The sequence below is a fragment of the Ovis aries genome, chromosome 18, assembly GCF_016772045.2.
Source record: "Ovis aries strain OAR_USU_Benz2616 breed Rambouillet chromosome 18, ARS-UI_Ramb_v3.0, whole genome shotgun sequence".
Classification (NCBI taxonomy): Eukaryota; Metazoa; Chordata; class Mammalia; order Artiodactyla; family Bovidae; genus Ovis; species Ovis aries.
This window is the reverse complement of record NC_056071.1, coordinates 65,866,207-65,884,232: the sequence shown is the minus strand read 5'-3', so window position 1 is coordinate 65,884,232 and position 18,026 is coordinate 65,866,207. Positions and strand designations below refer to the sequence as shown.

General features: G+C 49.5%; 1 protein-coding gene across 10 annotated transcripts in view; it reads right to left on the bottom strand.

Moving 5' to 3' along the window:
* Positions 1-11,554: 11,554 nt before the first annotated feature.
* MARK3 (microtubule affinity regulating kinase 3) overlaps positions 11,555-18,026 on the bottom strand; it is a 110,981-nt gene continuing 104,509 nt past the window's right edge. For 3 of the 10 annotated variants that reach the window (XM_004018007.6, XM_012099086.5, XM_042235570.2), the window contains 3 exons: positions 16,375-16,401; positions 15,078-15,122; positions 11,555-12,521 (listed from right to left, as the gene is read on the bottom strand). In XM_004018007.6, the coding sequence (XP_004018056.1) occupies positions 12,176-12,521; positions 15,078-15,122; positions 16,375-16,401 (418 nt within the window). In that variant the 3' untranslated portion in view covers positions 11,555-12,175. The remainder of the gene's footprint in view (positions 12,522-15,077; positions 15,123-16,374; positions 16,402-18,026) is intronic. The other 7 variants (XM_012099079.5, XM_004018006.6, XM_060401954.1 and 4 more) reach the window with 3 other exon arrangements.

Here is an 18,026-nt window from a genome sequence, read left to right as displayed (position 1 = left end):
AAGATCTGACAGGCCACGGAAAAACAAAGTCCCCACACCAAAACTAGAGCCTGTGTGTGGCAACGAAAGACCCCATGTGCTGCAACTAATAACCCACACAGACAAATTTTAATAAATTAATAATTTGGAACTTGTCAAGGAAAATAAAAATCTTAAGCATTTTCCATAAATATTAGTAGAAAGGGTTTAGCCAGTGAGACAAATAAGCTTGATTTGTTCCATCTGCCAGAAAGTTTCAATCCAACCTCTTTTGCAGACTAATGGGTTTATACTGCTGTACCTGACTCATAGCTGAAATTTTAGAACAGGAACTCTGGGGCCTCTGTGTTTGCCTGTTCAAATGTATCTATATGTGTCTTGTAGATGTAAGGTACTGCCAAAAATGAATTCGTAAAATTGACTTAAAGAAAATTAAGCGCTTATATAAATACTCAGAAAATAATCTGGCCAGAATGAACTTCAGTTTCACATCATCTGGAAAATATTTAGTACTAAACTGATGTCATCAATGTTACGTACCATGGTTTACGAGACCTTGTATCTATTGCTAATGTATCAGCAAGAAAAATAACTCAACATGGAAAAACTTTTAAGGAAAGCATGTGTTTTCAGTAAAAGAAGGTGTGAGGAATGAAAAAATACTGAAGAGTTATGTACAATCAGGATTTTCTAAGATTGGATTGAGTTTAGTTGGATTTCGGGAGGGCCCCTGAGGCATCCCGGAGAGAATGTTTAACTAGCATTATTTAGTATGTTGGGAGAAACGTAGAGGAACACCTGGATTCGTTTTCCAGTTAAGAGGGAACAAAGTCTTCCTGGAATGTCTTTTAACTTCCGACCAAGGACACAATCCTTGCCCCCTCCAGTGGGAGTGCAGAGTCTCAGCCCCGGGACCGCCAGGGGAGTGCTAGCGCGCCTCTGCTAACAGGCCGTGTGAGTGACCTCTGTCTGCTTTTGAGATCTCGTCACTTTGTTGGTCACTCAGTCCTGTCCGACTCTGCGACCCCACGGACGGCAGCCCACCAGGCTCCTCTGTCCATGGGATTCTCCCGGCAAGAATACTGGAGTGGGTTGCCATTTCCTTCTCAAGGGGATCTTCCCAACCCAGGGATTGAACCCAGGCTGCCTGAATTGCAAGCAGATTCTTTACTATCTGAGCCACCAGTGAAGCAAATAGTGTAATGGGAAAGAAAGGGGCAGGGCACACTTTTTGAAAGAATGACATAGCCCAAGGACACAACATAAACCAATTAGAATCAAAAGGGACCAAGACTAGACAAGACTAGACCTTGATCCTCAATCAGCTAGTGAAATGACACACCCAGAGGTGCCATGCCAGTCCCGGTGAAGTCAAGTCGCTCAGTCGTGTCTGACTCTGCGACCCCATTGGAGTGTAGCCCACCAGGCTCCTCTGTCCATGGGATTTTCCAGGCAAGAATACTGGAGTGGGTTGTCATTTCCTTCTCCAGGGGATCTTCCCAACCCAGGGATCGAACCCAGGTCTCCCACATTGCAGGCATATGCATTAACCTCTGAGCCACCAGGGAAGCCCAAACTATTTCACCTTTTCCTTCTGTTAAAAGACCAAGGAGTGGGTGGTTCCAGAAAAGAGAGTTCCAGAAAAACATCTACCTCTGCTTTACTGACTAAGCCAAAGCCTTTGACTGTGTGGATCACAACAAACTGTGGAAAATTCTTAAAGAGATGGGAATACCAGACCATCTTACCTGCCTCCTGAGAAATCTGTATGCAGGTCAAGAAGCAAGTTAGAGCCAGATGTGGAACAGACTGGTTCCAAATCACTTGATGGCAAATAGATCGGAAACAATGGAAACAGACTTTATTTTCTCTGGCTCCAAAATCACTGCGGATGGTGACTGCAGCCATGAAATGAAAAGCTATGACCCACCTAGATAGCATACTAAAAAGCAGAGACATTGCTTTGTCAACAAAAGTCCGTCTAGTCAAGCTTTGGTTTTTCCAGTACTCATGTATGGATGTGAGAGTTGGAGTATAAAGAAAGCTGAGTGCGAAAGAATTGATGGTTTTGAACTGTGGTGTTGAAGAAGACTCTTGAGAGAGTCCCCTGGATTGCAAGGAGATCAAACCAGTCCATCCTAAAGGAAATCAGTCCAGAATATTCACTGGAAAGACTGATGTTGAAGCTGAAACTCCAATACTTTGGCCACCTGATGCAAATAACTGACTCACTGGAAAAGACTCAGATGCTGGGAAAGACAGAAGGTTGGAGGAGAAGGGGACAACAGAGGATGAGATGGTTGGGTGGCAGCACCGACTCAATGGACACGAGTTTGAGCAAGCTCTGGGAGTTGGTGATGGACAGGAAGGCCTGGTGTGCTGCGTCCATGGGGTCGCAGAGTCAGACACGACTGAGCCACTGAACTGAACTGAACTGCACTGCACTGAGTGGGTGGTAGCCCAAATCCTGGTAATCTCCGCTCCTTCCCCCAAAGAGTTGGAATAACCCTCCCACTCATTAGCATTCGCAATTACCCAGCCTACACAAACTAACTGCACCACGCTCCGCAGCTGCACTCACCCTCCGCGATGGTCCGCACTGTCTGCGGAGTGCGTGTCTCTCTGAATCTGAATAAACCCACTTCTCACCTATCACTTTGTCTCACTGAATTCTTTGTGATGAGACATCAAGAACCTGAGCTTCATTAGGTCCTCAGACCAGGTAATGTGGGTTTTGGCTGAGTCTGAGTACCAGCCAAGTGGGTTTGAGTCCCAAACAGGGTTTTGGCTGGGTTTGAGTCCTAACCACATGGGTTCAAGTCCCAATCTGAGGTAAACAGTTTCAGCAGTGAGAAATCCTATTTGATCAAGTATTTTCTGACAAACTTTCCAAATACCAAATTTTAATCAAAACTTCTTTTGACTTTTAGCTAATTTTGCGATGCTTCAGAGGGACCCTGAGGCATCTCAGCAATATTTTACTATTATTATTTAGCATGTTAACTTACATGGAGAGCATTATCACATGAGTCATAATCCTACTTAAAAACATACTGTTTGGGAGTGGGAGGGAGGGGATATATGTATACATACAGCTAACTCACTCTGTTGTACAACGTTGTAAGGCAACTCTACCCCCAATAAAAAATTCTTAATTTAAAAATATAATGTATGGATGTTATTAATGCAGAAACTCTAACAATTACATACTTTCTAGAATTTGAACATGTCCTGCTATAATGCTAGAGCTCTAGTTGTTACCTTAAAATGCTGCATGTAGTATCAGTAATTAAGCTCATCAGTTACAGTGTAATCAGATGTGTAACTGTGCCTTTTAAGTCTTTTGTCGTTTACAGACAGTTGCTGCACCCTGATGCTATTACAAAAATGCTTCATCTTAGGAAGACTATGGAGGCAGGTATAACAATTCCACATCAAGATAATAGCTGTGCGAGGATTGCAGGCCACACCTACTCAAAACAAGGAGCTGTCCTGGCCCTGGGGGCCCTAGATCAGGCATCCAGAGATTTTCACTCCCCGACAGGCAGGGTGGATGCCCCTACTCAGCCCGGAAGCAGCTACAGGAGACGGACTGTTGTCCCTCTGCTTTCCAGAAGAATGTGGGAGTAAATCTCGGAGCGGTGAACTAGTCAGGAAGGGGGCCTGGCACAGCCTTCAGAAGAATGACACAGCCACGAACATGCCATAAGCTGACCGGGAACATCCAGGTCCGGGATGGTGGGCGAGTGGGCTTCCACTAGACCTCGAGCCTCCGCATAAGCTCACTGTGACGTGTCAGAAAGTGACGTGACACCCCCACCGGCACCATACCTCCAAGGCAGACAGTCAAGGTTAAAAAGTGGGCAGTGGCCCAGTTCCTGGAAATCCCTGCCCCTTCCCCCAAACACCTGGAGTGCTCCTACTCACTAGCGAATGCAATCACCCATCCTTATAAAAACTGACATCTTCATCCCTTAGGGTCACTCTCATCTTCTGAGATGGCCCACACCCTGTCTATGGAATGCAGTGGTTTTTTTCAGACACTAAGTTGAGACCGGTTATCTGCAACCTCATGGACTGCAGCACGTCAAGCTTCCCTGTCCTTCACCATCTCCGGGAGATGGCTCAAGCTCGTGTCCATTGCGTCGGTGATGCCATCCAACCATCTCAACCTGTTGGCCCCTTCTCTTCTTGCCTTCAGTCTTTCCCAGCACCTGGGTCTTTTCCAACGAGTCAGATCTCCCCATCAGGTAGCCAAATTATTGGAGTTTCAGCTTCAGCATCAGCCCTTCCAATGGATACACAAGGTTTATTTCCTTTAGGATTGACTGGTTTGATCTCCTTGCTGTCCAAGGGACTTTCAAGAGTCTTCTCCAGCACCACAATGTGAAAGCATCAATTCTTCAGCGCTCAGCCTTCTTTATGGAAGGCTCTCACAGCCGTGTATGGCTGCTGGAGGAGCCACAGCTCTCCCTATAGGGACCGCTGTCGGCAAAGTGACATCTCTGCTTTTCAACAGTATGTCCTGAATAAACCTGCTCCCTCACTAAACGGAAAAGAAGGGCCTCAGCCATCCTTCTCCGTGCATGTCATCCTATGCTGGCTGCGGGGTCAGCTTCTAGGTCTTTCCCCATTCATCCCACCCCACCCAAACTGGGCTGCTCCTCTGTCTGGTACAGGTGGTCTGTGTTAATACATGCCCTGCTTATTTTAGAAATGTACCATTTAGGAAATAAACGAACTATCAAGTTTCCAATGGAGTAAAAAGTCTACTTTTGTCAACACTTTGACCCATCAACTGCCCAACATTTCAAAGAGAATCACAATTTCAGAAGAGTATAGTAAAGGTGGTCCACACTCATCCACACGTGAAAGTGTTGACTGTTTGACAGGGGCCACTCGCACGTAACACCAACAGTCACAGCACCAGGGCAGTGTCTGTCTCAGAGTGGAAGCGCCTTGAGCAGGGGGGGCCAGGGTGCTGCCTCCTCCCGCTTCCTCGAGACTAGAGAGGATGCAGGTGCTGACGTCTTTCCTCTATTCTCCAGCATCAACGAAGGACGCTAACACAACTTTGCCTCTCTAGTCCCGTTCCAGTGTTTTGGTTCAATTCATTAATACTTCGAGACTAGGAAACTCAACCCAGCAAAACACACCCTACATCCTCAGCGAGGTCAAGACAAGAGGACGTCCGGCATGCTCTTTCAGGATAACACGACTCCCACCCTCTACTCACAGGCTAAGCCACAAGATAAGCCCATGCGGAGTCTCCAGAGCTCAGAGAAGGAGGGGAGAGGACCCAGGGACCCAGGGCATTGGGGCTGCAGAGAGAAGCCAGCCGGGCTAAAGGGGAGGACACCAAAGATAGGAGGCAGCGGGTGCCAGTGGGGCTGGATGCTGCAGGCCGACAGAGGGGCCAGCACACGGTCCTTAGGGAAAGGGGTGCGTCTGGGGCTGGTGGAGTGGGCCGCAGCTCTGGTGCTGGGACACGATCCCCAGGGGCCCCTCTACCAAGTCCTCCTGGTCCCACACGGAGGACTGACTGCATACGCTCCCGCTTCCCGGCTTCCTTCCATGCAGAGCACGCCTGCGTGGGAATGGATTCACACCTGCCCCTCCCGAGGGGGACAGGCAGCCAGTGCAGCCCTCGCTCCGCAAACAGCGGGAGGACCACACTGGATACCTCCTGTATGGCCCCCAGCATGGGGCTGCCTGGGGCAGCAGGGTCTGATTTGGTCTGGAAGCAGCACTGTGCCCCAAAGCCTCTCAAGTCACTCCCTAAGAAGTGTTGAACCCGAGTCCCCTCAACGGAACAGAGCGGCGCTGAGCCCACTGCTGCCCTGACATTCGCCCCACGACTCGGGGACGCAGTGAGTCCGCTGTGCCTGCCTTGGCGCAGGCTACTCAGCCCCTCCCTTCCACTGGGCTACCTGGGGTGTCCGGCTGTTCCTTCATCTCCACCTGAGCTCCTGCTCAGCCCTGAGCCTGGCGTCCCTTCACAAAGCACTGGCCATGCCAGGCTTCGCAGCTGTGCTTGTGTCCCTCTTCCTGTGAGGGAACCTTCTAGAGAACATGGCTGGATCCTCAGAGCTCAGCAAAGGGCCCTCTGAGAGCAGCTGTCCCACCTTGAACCCCCTAGTGTGAGTGTTGCTAAGTGAACATACAAATGTAGAGACGACGAGAGACTCTCCCCATCCTGTCCTGAAACACCAGAAAAGAACCAGGCCGGTATCGCCTGGAGTGGTGACACTCAGGGAAGGGGTACAGTTTTGATTTTCAAACACTGGAGCCTGGAGCATTAGGCTGCGGAGGAGAGGAGAGCGCCAGGGCAGTGTAGGAAGCTGCGACACGTCAGGAAGACGCAGCAGCCGCCGGAACTCCCCACAGACCCGGGCACCGGAGGCCCCCAGAGCAGAAGTTGCTGATGAGCAGCTGCAGGCTTCCTTTCTAAGAGGGCGGGCGGAGAGGGGGCAGGAAGGAGGCACAGCACAGGCTGGGGAGGGATGCTCCGCCGGCTCTGTGTATCACCGCAGTCAGAACTTCAGGGATGAATACCAGGGAGCTGGGGCGGGCATGAGAACCTCAGAGCATATAACCACTCAGCCCTGTCACGTGGCCAGCCACAAAAAAGCCACAGCAAAAAATCCACAAGGCAACCAAACCCATGCTGACGGCAGCAGACCCGTCGATCCGGCCCCAGTGGCCCCTGCTGTCACCCTGAGACTGGGTCGTCTTGGCCAGTGTGGTCTGGTCTAACCTCCACCCCAGGGTGACCCTGCTCTGCGGGAGGCTCTGGCTTGTGACTAAGCAGTCAGAGGTAACTGGTGGTGGCCAGTGTTAATCAGAGTTAATGGTGGGGGCCACCTCTAAACAGAGGTAATGGTGGGGGCCACTGTTAATGCCTAAGCAAATCCTGACTAACCTCCTGACTGAACACACCTCACACGCTGGCGAGCCTCAGGTCACTACTCTTTCAAGGGACTGAAACCCAAATGCCATGCTGACCGAGCGACGCTACACGGCCAGGCCCAGAGTAAGGCGCTCACCCAAGCATTTCAGTTTGAAGGTTTGCATCTCATGGCCGATTTCTCACCAGGTGGCCTCCTCCTTGGCGTCTGCAGGAACCTGCATGTCTGGGCTGAATGACACGACACAGGCATCAGTACAGGCAGGCGGGTGGAGAGCAAAGAGCACCGGCCCAAGCGGGACCGCGGGCTCCATTCTCACCTCACCGCCGGGCCTCGTCTGCAACACAGGAAGGGCCCAGAGAGTTGCTGGAGATCAAGCAGGATGGGCCTTGTCCGGACCAAACACCGCTTCCTGCAGCTGTGGCCTGTGTCAGCCTGTCTTAGCCTGGGCCGACGGGGGAGAGGCGGCTCAGGGGGAGACTCAGAACAGCCGCCTCCTGTGTTCCAGACCCTCAGGCCCGTGCTCCGTCACTGTTGCCAATGAATACCTCTTTTGTACTATGTACCAGGCACCACGCTAGGCCCTTGGGTTACAGGAAGGAAACCCCATGGGGCTTACAGTCTAGTAACAGCAAACAGACAAGAGAAGCCTGTGATTGCTGTTAGCTGTCGGGGTGGCAAGGCACACTGGCCACCGAGGGCTGCGCGGGGCAGGCAGGCCTGGGAGTGGCCGGCATCGGCGGCGGAGGAGACTCGAGTCCAGTGGTGAGGCGTCCTCAGCTTCCTGCCTGGCACTCACACCTGGCCCACCGCTTCTCCCTGTCCTCTGGGCACACTGGCAAAGGGCCTATCAACTTTTCTCACAGCGGGCTCTGAGCCCAGAGCCTTATAGACACGGGGGGATTGTCTTCACGAAGTCTCTGCAGGCAGGGAAAGGTCCCCTCCTAAGCACCAGAGAGCGCTGTTCAGGGACTTCTGCGTTCTGGGCAAGCCGGGAGGGGAGAGACGAGGACTAGCCCGTGTTCCCGCCTAACAGGGCCTGAGCCTGGGGAGCTGCTGACCTCCAGACAGCTGCCAGAAGCCCTGCTTTGCACGTGCCGTCTGGGGGCCCCAGCCAGCATCCCAGCATGAGACACCTCAAACATGCCGACCTTCTGGGGGAGGAATGCTGAGGTTAAGAAGCTGGGATCTGGAAACAGGCCACCCAGACGCAGGGCATACAACGCGAGGGCATGCTGCCCGACCCACGTCTGAACAGGGCTCTGAGGACCCCAGTCCCTGCCTGCTCCGCCTGGGACCCCCTGGTGGCACCAACCCCGCCACGGCAAGGAGCAGGCAGAGGCCCACGGTGGCCAGTGGCCCACTTCCTGGCAGAGGACATTCACTTCTGAGCTCACACAGGCTTCCTCGAAATGCCCCGTCTACTATCCATCCTGGGCCCTAAGGCCATCCCTGCACTCAGCGTCCCGAGAGTTGGGCCCAAACTGAAGAAAAGTCTCAGGCTCTCCCAGCAAAACCCATTTTCCACATGCCCCCCTTGCCCGCTGAGCTCCCTCCCCTGGGGACACAAGTGAGGCCCAGGTTTCCTGTCACCTCTGGCTGGCCTCTGCTCTCTCAAGAGGCAAACCAAGACCAATTCACAGAGCTGCTGGCCTCTGGCCTCCTCGTGGACTGGCGGGGACAGCTGGGGGATAGACCCACCTAGACTCACCTGTGCACCATCAGAACGCCTGCAAGGCATGCCTTGCTCTTCACATTGCTCCCTTCAAAGCTACCACTTTTCTCCCCACTTAAAGGGCTGCTGAGCTGTCTAAAGGATTTCACAGCCAATTAGTAATAAAACCCATTCCAACAACAAAACCCAAAAGAGCAAAGTTCTGGGCCCTGCACTCCAAGCTCTTCCTATGCCTGCTGCCCCTCTTGCCTGAGCCGGACCAGGAGGCAGGGCCTCACATACATGCCCCCCCCCCCCCCCGGCGTCCCCGATGCTGCTCACAGAGCCACACGAGCTCCGTGGATCCCATGGTCAACAAGTATCACTCACTGAGCAAGAACTGCTGGGAGAGGGTGTTCCAGGGACGGTTTCCATGGCAATGGTAACTTGTTCATACTGCACAGAGGGAAATTTTTCTTTTAAACATCATCATCTCTAGGTTTCTGGAGCAATATGCTGTGACAGCGCTCACAGCTGTTCTTCTGAAAGTTTCAGTCATGTTTCCTAACAGTTTTCTGCACGGGTCTTCACTTTTGGAAATGAAAAGGACAGTTTGAGGACAAGGCCTGCCATTAAAGAATGTTGTCTTGGTTCCCCCAATGTGCCTGATCTAGATGAGTGGGAAGTCAACCTAACTAGGAGGTAAGCCTTATTTTGAGGAATAAGACGGAGAAGGCAATGGCAACCCACTCCAGTACTCTTGCCTGGAAAATCCTATGGATGGAGAAGCCTGGTGGGCTGCAGTCTGCGGGGTGGCTAAGAGTCAGACTCGACTGAGCGACTTCACTTTCACTTTTGACTTTCATGCATTGGAGAAGGAAATGGCAACCCACTCCAGTGTTCTTGCCTGGAGAATCCCAGGGACGGGGGAGCCTGGTGGGCTGCCGTCGATGGGGTCGCTAAGAGTCAGACACGACTGAAGTGACTTAATAGCAGCAGCAGCAGGAATAAGAAAACATTTTGGGTGTCGGGTAAATAAAAACAGTAGCATGGCCCCGTCAGCTATCTTACCTTACTTCTGGGGATACAAAAAAATATGGCTTTGTCTCAAATGACTGAAGTACTCTAGAATATTCTCTTTCAAAACTCACTGTATGAAGAAAAAAAATGCTCTATCTTGAGGGTACAGTATCTCAGGGAAGGACATGGGTCCTTCAGCAATGGATGATATTTCACATTTTAACCTCAGTAAAGGTAACACTATCTATGCTGCCACTAAAATCAAACCTGTATTGTTCAGTTCAGTTCAGCTCAGTCGCTCGGTTGGAGCCCTTTAAATACGACCAGTTCCGACGACTTCTGCAGGTGAACACTGGTGCTAAAGACACCAGTTCTCGTTGGATCAGTAACATACTAAAATACAGAGGTAGCTTATGACAGATGAGCAATCAGAGAAATTAAACTCCTTTAGGAGAACTTTGCATTCCGTTTGTCCTTGAGAGCATGAAGTTCCAGGAAGGTGAAAAGGACCTGCTCTGTTGTTAGGTCACAGGGCATCCACCCCACCACCCTTCCCTGATGCCTGACTCAGGCCCACTGGTCTGGCCTCCCCCAACCACAGGGCACTCCCGCCAGGCCCCCTTCTTATCCTGGCCTCCCCCAGCACCCAGCTCAGGGCTCGGCGCTGGTCCTCTCCTCTGCTCCTCTCACTTGCGGAGGGCTCCTGGGGTCTTCCCCCCAGGCACAACCTATACCTGAAGGTCCCTCAAACTGTCTGCACCTGCTCTCTCACCCCTAAACTTTCCCATAACTTGCCCCATTCCATGGACAGCAACCCTGTACTTTCTGCTGCTCTGGCCAAAAAAAAAAAAAAAAAAAAAGGGACAACCATTCTGGCTCTTTCTCACCCACTTCCAATCCAAGAGCAAATGGACTCTTATTTCAAAACATACCCAGGATCCAACCACTGTCTCACCAGGACAGCATCACCTCTTACCTCATTACTGCCGACAGCCTGCAAATGGCTTTTCTGGCCTTTTTTGCAACACAGCTGCCAGCACAAGCATTTGAAAGCCTGAGGCCACTCTTCTTCCATTTGAAACCCCACTCCCCATCTCCCATCTCAGAGTAGACACACTGGCGTGGCCTCCGTGGCCCAGGTGGGCATTCTGACCTCCCACCACTCTGCTCCAGCACACAGGGTGCACTCTGGCCTCAGCCAGACACAGACTCGGGTGCCTCCCTTGCAGCCACGTCTCGGCTAAAGCACATCATCCTCACGCATCACCCATTTAACATGGCACCACTCAAACCGCGGGACCTCTGGATGCCTCACGCTGCACTGTTTTCTTTCATGTCATTGACCCCTTTGTTCTGTACTAGACACTTAATTACTGTTTACTGACTGCTGCCCTATTAGGACATAAACTTCAAGAGGTCAGGGATGCATCCCAAACACCTACACCACCTCCCTGCCTGTGTGGACGGTAAGCACTGATGACCCTGTGTCCAGACTGTCATATCTGGACCACCACAAACAAGCCCAGAACCCACAGCATTCCCATGAGACTGAGACGCCAAGCTGACCGACGACCTCAGTATCCTCTCTGCGTAATCATGCAGCAGCTGGGAAAAGGCTGTGGGTCTAATTCATGTCCTGAATCACAATGAACAAGAGAGGAAAATTACATACTTCTTGGAGAACACCCAGAACAGCCAAGGCCTGGCGTTTCTCCACGCAGGGGCGCGCGTGACTCCCAAGGGTGAGGCGGACGGCCACGCCCACTCCCATCCAGCTCTGGTTGCCACGTGGGCCGTCTTCTCCCTTCAGCGCCTTTGGGGAAAGAAGATGCTAGAAATGACAGAATGTTAGGGTCCACAATAAGGAAAAAGTGGCCTAGCCTTCACACGCTCCATCTGCTCTTGTTCAAGGTGGCGGTGAAGGCAAAACCATGCACCTTTAGTCACTGCCTTAATCTGAGTCTTAAATACAGCATCAGGAGACAAAGCAAGATTTTACTGAGAAAAAGTGAATTTTTAATTATCTTGTGAATCTACTTAGAAAAACACACAAGCAATGTTCACAACTATAAATTTAAACCTCTTGCACTAAAAAAAAAAAAAAAAACAAAAAAAAACACAAAACATCAAACACAAAACCACAGGCATGAACTGTAAACCTGCATTAATTATCAACTAGTCTTACAGTTAATTCTTAGTAGTAATTCAGTATTTTCCTCCTTGGCAACTGTAATGTTTTAGCACCAGATAATCTCCCACAGAGGCTCTCACGGAAACTCCGGCTGCCAGTGCGCGGAGACGCTCCTGCAGCACGACACACGCGCGCAGCGTCTGCTCTCACACCCGCACAGACAGCAGGCCCGTGGGGACGGGTGTCACACACTGACTTCAGCAACGGAAAGGAGACAGAGGGCACGCGTGTCACACGTCTTTAATGTAGTGCATTCGTAGAAAAAAGGCCAGCTTTCGCTCCCAGGCGTGCGCTCGTCCTTATACTTTAATATCATGATTTAGAAGATGCAGACGTTATTGCCTAAATATTATTCTATACATTTCCATCAGTGTTCAGGAAAACACTTTAAATTGCTACTTAATTTACACCATAATTACTGGGTTACAGCTTTAGCTCATTGGCAATTTTGGAAGCGATATTTTTGAAAGCTATGGACGTCCCTGATATCCGCTTAAACCGGACCCCGTTCAGAGACAGTCTTGGCAGCTTGCACACCTCCATCTCCCACTGCACGAGGTTCTCCGCGTGCCCATCGCCGTGGACACAGAAGAGTAAGAAGCGCTCTCTCTGCTCATAGTCGCAGTTATTGGCGTCCAGCACTTTGCGGATTTCCCGCATCATGTCACTGGGATCCATGGAACTAGTGGTTTTCATGCTCCAGGTGAAGCGCAGGGAACGAGGTTTTGCGTCTTTATTTTCCTCCTTCTGCTCAGCAGACACGTTGCGACTGAAACGCACAGTGGCAGGTTTATTCTTAATGGCACAGGAAACCCCACCTTCTGTACCCTAGCTAGCTCAATGCAGCATAATAAACGATTCCTGGGTCGTTCCTGCAGAGGCTCACCGTTGGTAATCAGTTCCTTCTCTAAGAAGCTTTGATCTAAACTTCTCCCACCCCATCATAAGCCGAGACACAAAAAATCCACCTGGCTGAAAAATCTTCACCAGTCATCTAGTGAACATTAAGAAAATAATTTGTTAAACGGAATCTTTGGGAGTCAGGCAAGGTAGAGAGTGATCTGAGCACCTCTCCAAGAGCCCAGCCCTTGTCATCTGGGCTGGCTGCAGGCGGCAAAGCCCATCACAGCCCTTCCCAGGCCCAGCTCAGGGAGGTGGCGTTAGCAGGCCAGCCTCCAGTTCTGCCCCGCCTGGCTGCTTTTCCTACCAGTTTTTAAAAATTCAACTCATCATAACCTCCACTGTCACTGTTATTCAGGACAATCAGTGACAACAGAGTTTAAAATCACTTTCCCTGTAAATGGCCCCAGTTGCTAAACAGAGCTGGGTGGCAGGTGGGCCATTCTCTCAGACCCCTACAAAAACCTCAGCACTTTTCCTTCTCTTCCGTTCATTTAAACTTCTAATACATCACAGTTAAAAGCAATTCTTTCTACTGAAACAGGAAAGTGACATGTTGGGACTAATCTGCTGCTGAGCACTAAAATGACTGGTCCAAATGCACACCATACAGACTCACACAGTGCAGGCTGTGACCCCAGGCACAGCTCTCTGAGGCTTCCCAACAGGCGCCTACCAGGTCTGCTCTGTGGCATTTGATCACTACTGCCAGGAACCGCTACTTACGTTCTCCTGGGTGTTTCCGGAGGTCTCAATGAGGACGGTGAATACCTATCACTCTCGATCATTAAAACCTCCCAGTGTATGTATGTAACACACTCAATCCTTTGGGAAATTCATCAGCACTAAGGGTGGGCCATGGGTGTTACTATGTACGTAGCTCTCCCTGTCATCCACCTGCTAGGAGAATACGCAGTTTGGTTCACATCTACCAAAACTGTTTGAAAGCTTCCTAAGTATAAAGTGCTGTTAAATATGACATAGGTTATTCAAAAAAAGCAAAAGCACTCAGAGCTGGGGTCAGAGGAGGAGAGACTAAACTTCAGGGACACAGCCGCAGCAGAGGTGAGGCGCGGGCAGTCTGCTAGAGTCGCAGAGAGGCAGAGCCCGCCTCGCGGGAGGACTGAGAGAAGGGACAGGAAGGGCAGGGGTGTGGAGCAGTGTCTGAGGAGTGCTATGAAGAGCCTGGGGGCTTTCAACAACATGATGGAGGTGGTTTAAGCCTGCCTGCTGAGCAGAGGCAATCTAAGGCAGGCAAGGAGGTACGGAAGCACAGAATGCGTCCTGAGCCCCTGATCCTCAGCACACCAGGAGGAAGGTTCTGTCCTGCCCCCCGCCCAGGGCTGGAAACAAACTCAGGACAGCTAGACCTGCTCCAGGGCAGGCTGGGGGTGCTGCCTGCCTCTCGCCCCAGACACTTGCTCAGCTGAGGAGGTTGTGTGTGGGGGAAACTGAAGCTGCTGAGGCCACACAGGGCCTCGTGTGGACAGGCTCGAGCAGGCGATGGGGCCACTGCAGGCTTTCATTCAGGGAAGTCATATGACCAGAGTTGTGCCTCAGGAAGAGAGCAATGCGCTAACAAGGACCTCAAACAGCACGGTAGTGACCGGTATAAAGAAGGGCCCAAGTGGAAGAAATCTAGAGTCCTGAGCCCATCTGGTCACTCTCTCTGTAGCCAAATCCACGCACTGACAGCTAAACAAAACTTAAAAGCAAAAACCACTCAACCACATAATCATTCTTTTTTCATTTTTTTTGGCTGCACTGTATGGCTTGTGGGATCTTAGTTCCCCAAGCAGGGACTGAATTCAGGCTGTTGGCAGTGAAAGTTCAGAGTTCTAACCACTGGACCTCTTGGGAATCCCCCACATAATTATTATTTATATATGTATGAAAAAAAGACACTTAATTTGAAATGTGAAAATTCTCCTAGGGAACTCCCTGGAGGTCCAGTGGTTAGGACCCAGTGTTTTTACTGCTGGGGCCAGGGTTGGAGTTCAATCCCTGTTCTGGGAACTAAGATCCCACAAGCCACGTTGCAAGGCCAAAAAAAGAGAAAAGAACATTCTCCTGAATATTCTGCTTTCCTTCCTCGAGACCAGAACTAGGCCAGTATTCACATGTCGACAGTGCTGCCAGACTCCCGGGCCTCAGGGGCGCAGGCAGGAGGAACGGCACCTTAACGCCTAACCGGTGGCATGAACGCGACGGGGCTGGGCGATGTGCAGGCGGCTGCGCCGCCGCAGCGCCCTCGCATGGCCGCCGGGCGTCAGCACACACGCTTCCTGACCGCAGACTGCTGCCCGCCCCAAGCAACCCCACGTGGAACAAGGATATGACGCAGAACAATCGAGACATGTTGCCTCTGCCACAGAAATGAAGTAAATACCTATAAAATATTTTAAGTAAAAATCATTTCCCTCACCTGGAGCCCTCATATCTCCCGTTCCTCTCATATTCAGTTGGAAGCCTCAATGAACAGAAGGCAGAAGCACAGAGAAGTGGGAAAGAGAAAAGAAGTCTTACACACCAGCACACGACCAACCCAAGTATAAACAGACATTATAAAACGAACCCAAAGCACTTTCTGGTCACCTGTTGAGCTCATTACGACTCTTACTCTCGCAGGTGTGACTCAGCCAAAACCCATCTGTGTGCCCAGGAAGGCTGTGCAGGAGGCAGGCTGCACACCCGGCTCACATACACAGCAGGCGTTCCTGCCCAGCTCTGGAAACTGTGCACACGCATGGCTTTCGATGGAGTTATTCTGACTTTTTAATCACTCCCCAAAGTATGTGCTTAGTCACTCAGTTGTGTCCGACTCTTTGTGACCCTATGAACAGCAGCCCACCAGGCTCCTCTGTCCAAGGGATTTTCCAGGCAAGAATACTGGAGTGGGTTGCCATTTCCATCTCCAGCCCTGAAGTACAGTGGGTTTCCAATTAAATCATCACAGAGTGGAAAGAAGGAAGAAAGCACTCTTCCTGTGGTTTCTGACAAAGAGCTCCCGTGAATAAGGCCTCTCTGTGACCCACTTGCGGCATCTCAGGTGAACCCATGGCCTGGCCTCTGGGCGCTGGGAGGCGAGGGCAGGACAAGGCTGCAGTGGCTACCTTCCCCTGGAGGGCGTGTGTCCTGAGTGTGAGCAATGCCCCGGCCTCTGGACTGTCACATCACAAAATATCCACCTGGTAAGAGTGACATTTACTACAGTAAGACATACTTTCTTCAGAGGTTGGTGCAAAGTGCCTCTTAGATACAATACTATTTACTCTTCAACTCAGCCCTTCCCTTATGCAATCCTCCATGAAATTAAAAAAAAAAACAAAACAAAACACAATTACCACTTACCTTTTGCATGCCTGGAGCTAACCATTAATTGCATATTGTTACTGAACATCTCATTCTTCAAACAGAAGCATGCCAAGTGTTATTAGTATGAAGAAAGAATTATTTGGATGCTAACAATTCTACCAAAGGAAGAAAATGCACAGAGCATGCGTAGGCCTCTTGTTACATGGGTGCAACAGTCCCTTTTAAGATGCCTGACAGAGTTAATCTCTTTCTCTCCAATTTCCTTTCAAAGAAATAAGTATTTAGTTCTCAGCAGAAAGTTTAGTTTTCAAAGAAAAAAACAGGGCTACAAAGCCAAACCTGATGTTAATTGCAGGAGCCATTTCGGGGTGAGATTGAAAAAAAAAATGTGTATATATAAATCCTACCTTTTGATAAACCTGAATGACATGTTTCTAAAAGAAATTAAGCCAAAAAAAAAAAAATTAACAAAAATGACTTGCACAAGTTAAATAGTTAATTACAGATAGAATAAAACCAGCAAGTAAAACAGGGCTCCTCTCCTGCCCAAAGAACAATGAAAACAATAACATCTGATGAAAAAGTAAAATTATCACAAATAACTGAGTGTCTTTTAAATAGAAATATAAAAAAATCTGTACTAATAAGAAAAAATTTAGCAGTAAATATTGACAGTATCTACAATTAAATTTTTTAAGGTTCTTCAGATTGGTACACCTCAAGATAATAAAATTCAACATCTTGTATTAAAGAAAAGCTATTTTCAATATACTAGAAATAAAATAACATTTCTCAATTTTCTTCAAAATATCTTTGAACAAAAAATATCACCTTATTCAGAAACATTAAGAATTTCATTATAAAATGTTTATCCATGAAGAGAATCAACACTTATTACAGTGGCTCAATATAAATCACTTTTTAAGGAGAGGGGGAAAAAAAAAGTCATTGGAAAGTTATTTTTTTCCCTTCCAGTTTTGATATAATTGACATACAACACTGTAATAAGTTCCTGGGAGTTTAAAGTAGACTTTTTAAAGCTTTTATACCAAAATGACAGAAAATTAAATGATAACATTGGGGGTTTCATTTTTAAGTAATACACTGAAAGAGCTCTATTTAAAAGAACTGACTGCTTGTTAAAAAATTTAAGGAAATGTTTAGGTTGTACTGAACTGAATTTGACAAAAGAAACTTCCAGCTATGGCTCAGGCCGGTATGGTCACACGATAAGCATTCCTGGGTGAATGCGTCCTGGGCTTGTTAAACTACTGATATTTCTAAATCTCAGCTCTGTGACAGCACAGGAAGTACCCGTAAGTCTTTTGTTGAGTGACTGAATTAACAGTCTTCTTTTTGTTGTTTTATTTTTCTCTAATTTGGGATGACTTTGACACTACTTCAGATGCCTACCAATTTGAAAAGTATATAACTACTGGAGATAACCGCCACCTACTCCATACTCAGATCAACAGTAGTACACTTTGGATTACACACAGTAGGAAAGACACCTGTGAAAACTGATTAAAAGGTCTTTAAGACCTATTTTCATTTCCAATTTTTCTCCCTGAGAAAAGTCAAGGGGACTGCTCAGCAGTCATAGGACTGATTTTAACCTGTCCTCTCACAAACCCCTTGAGGGATGAAGAGGCGCCAGCCCCGGGAGCACTGGGCCCTGGGCGTGCACTGGGCTCTCCCGCCTGCGGGGAATGGGCTCTCTGCAGCACTCAGACTACCCACCGCGCAGCCGGGGGCAGAGGGCGAGCTCGGCACCAGGCCCTGTTTTGCCACGTCCCGGCAGGTCTCCCCTGCGGCATTCGAGTGCCAACACCTGAGCCTTTCAGGCATTAGCACTTTGATCAGCACAATTATTAGGGGAGGATAAGATGCTGCTGGAGCAGCAAGGACTCTGACTGCTCTTAAGAATGAACTGGCTCAACAGAAGGACAACAGGTCTCAACAGGAGGAGAGCACCACAGGAGGCTGCAAGTCTGAGTGCAAACCAATGAACAGAAGCCTTTCTGAAAACACTCGAGCGTGGAAATCAGTTAGACGCCCC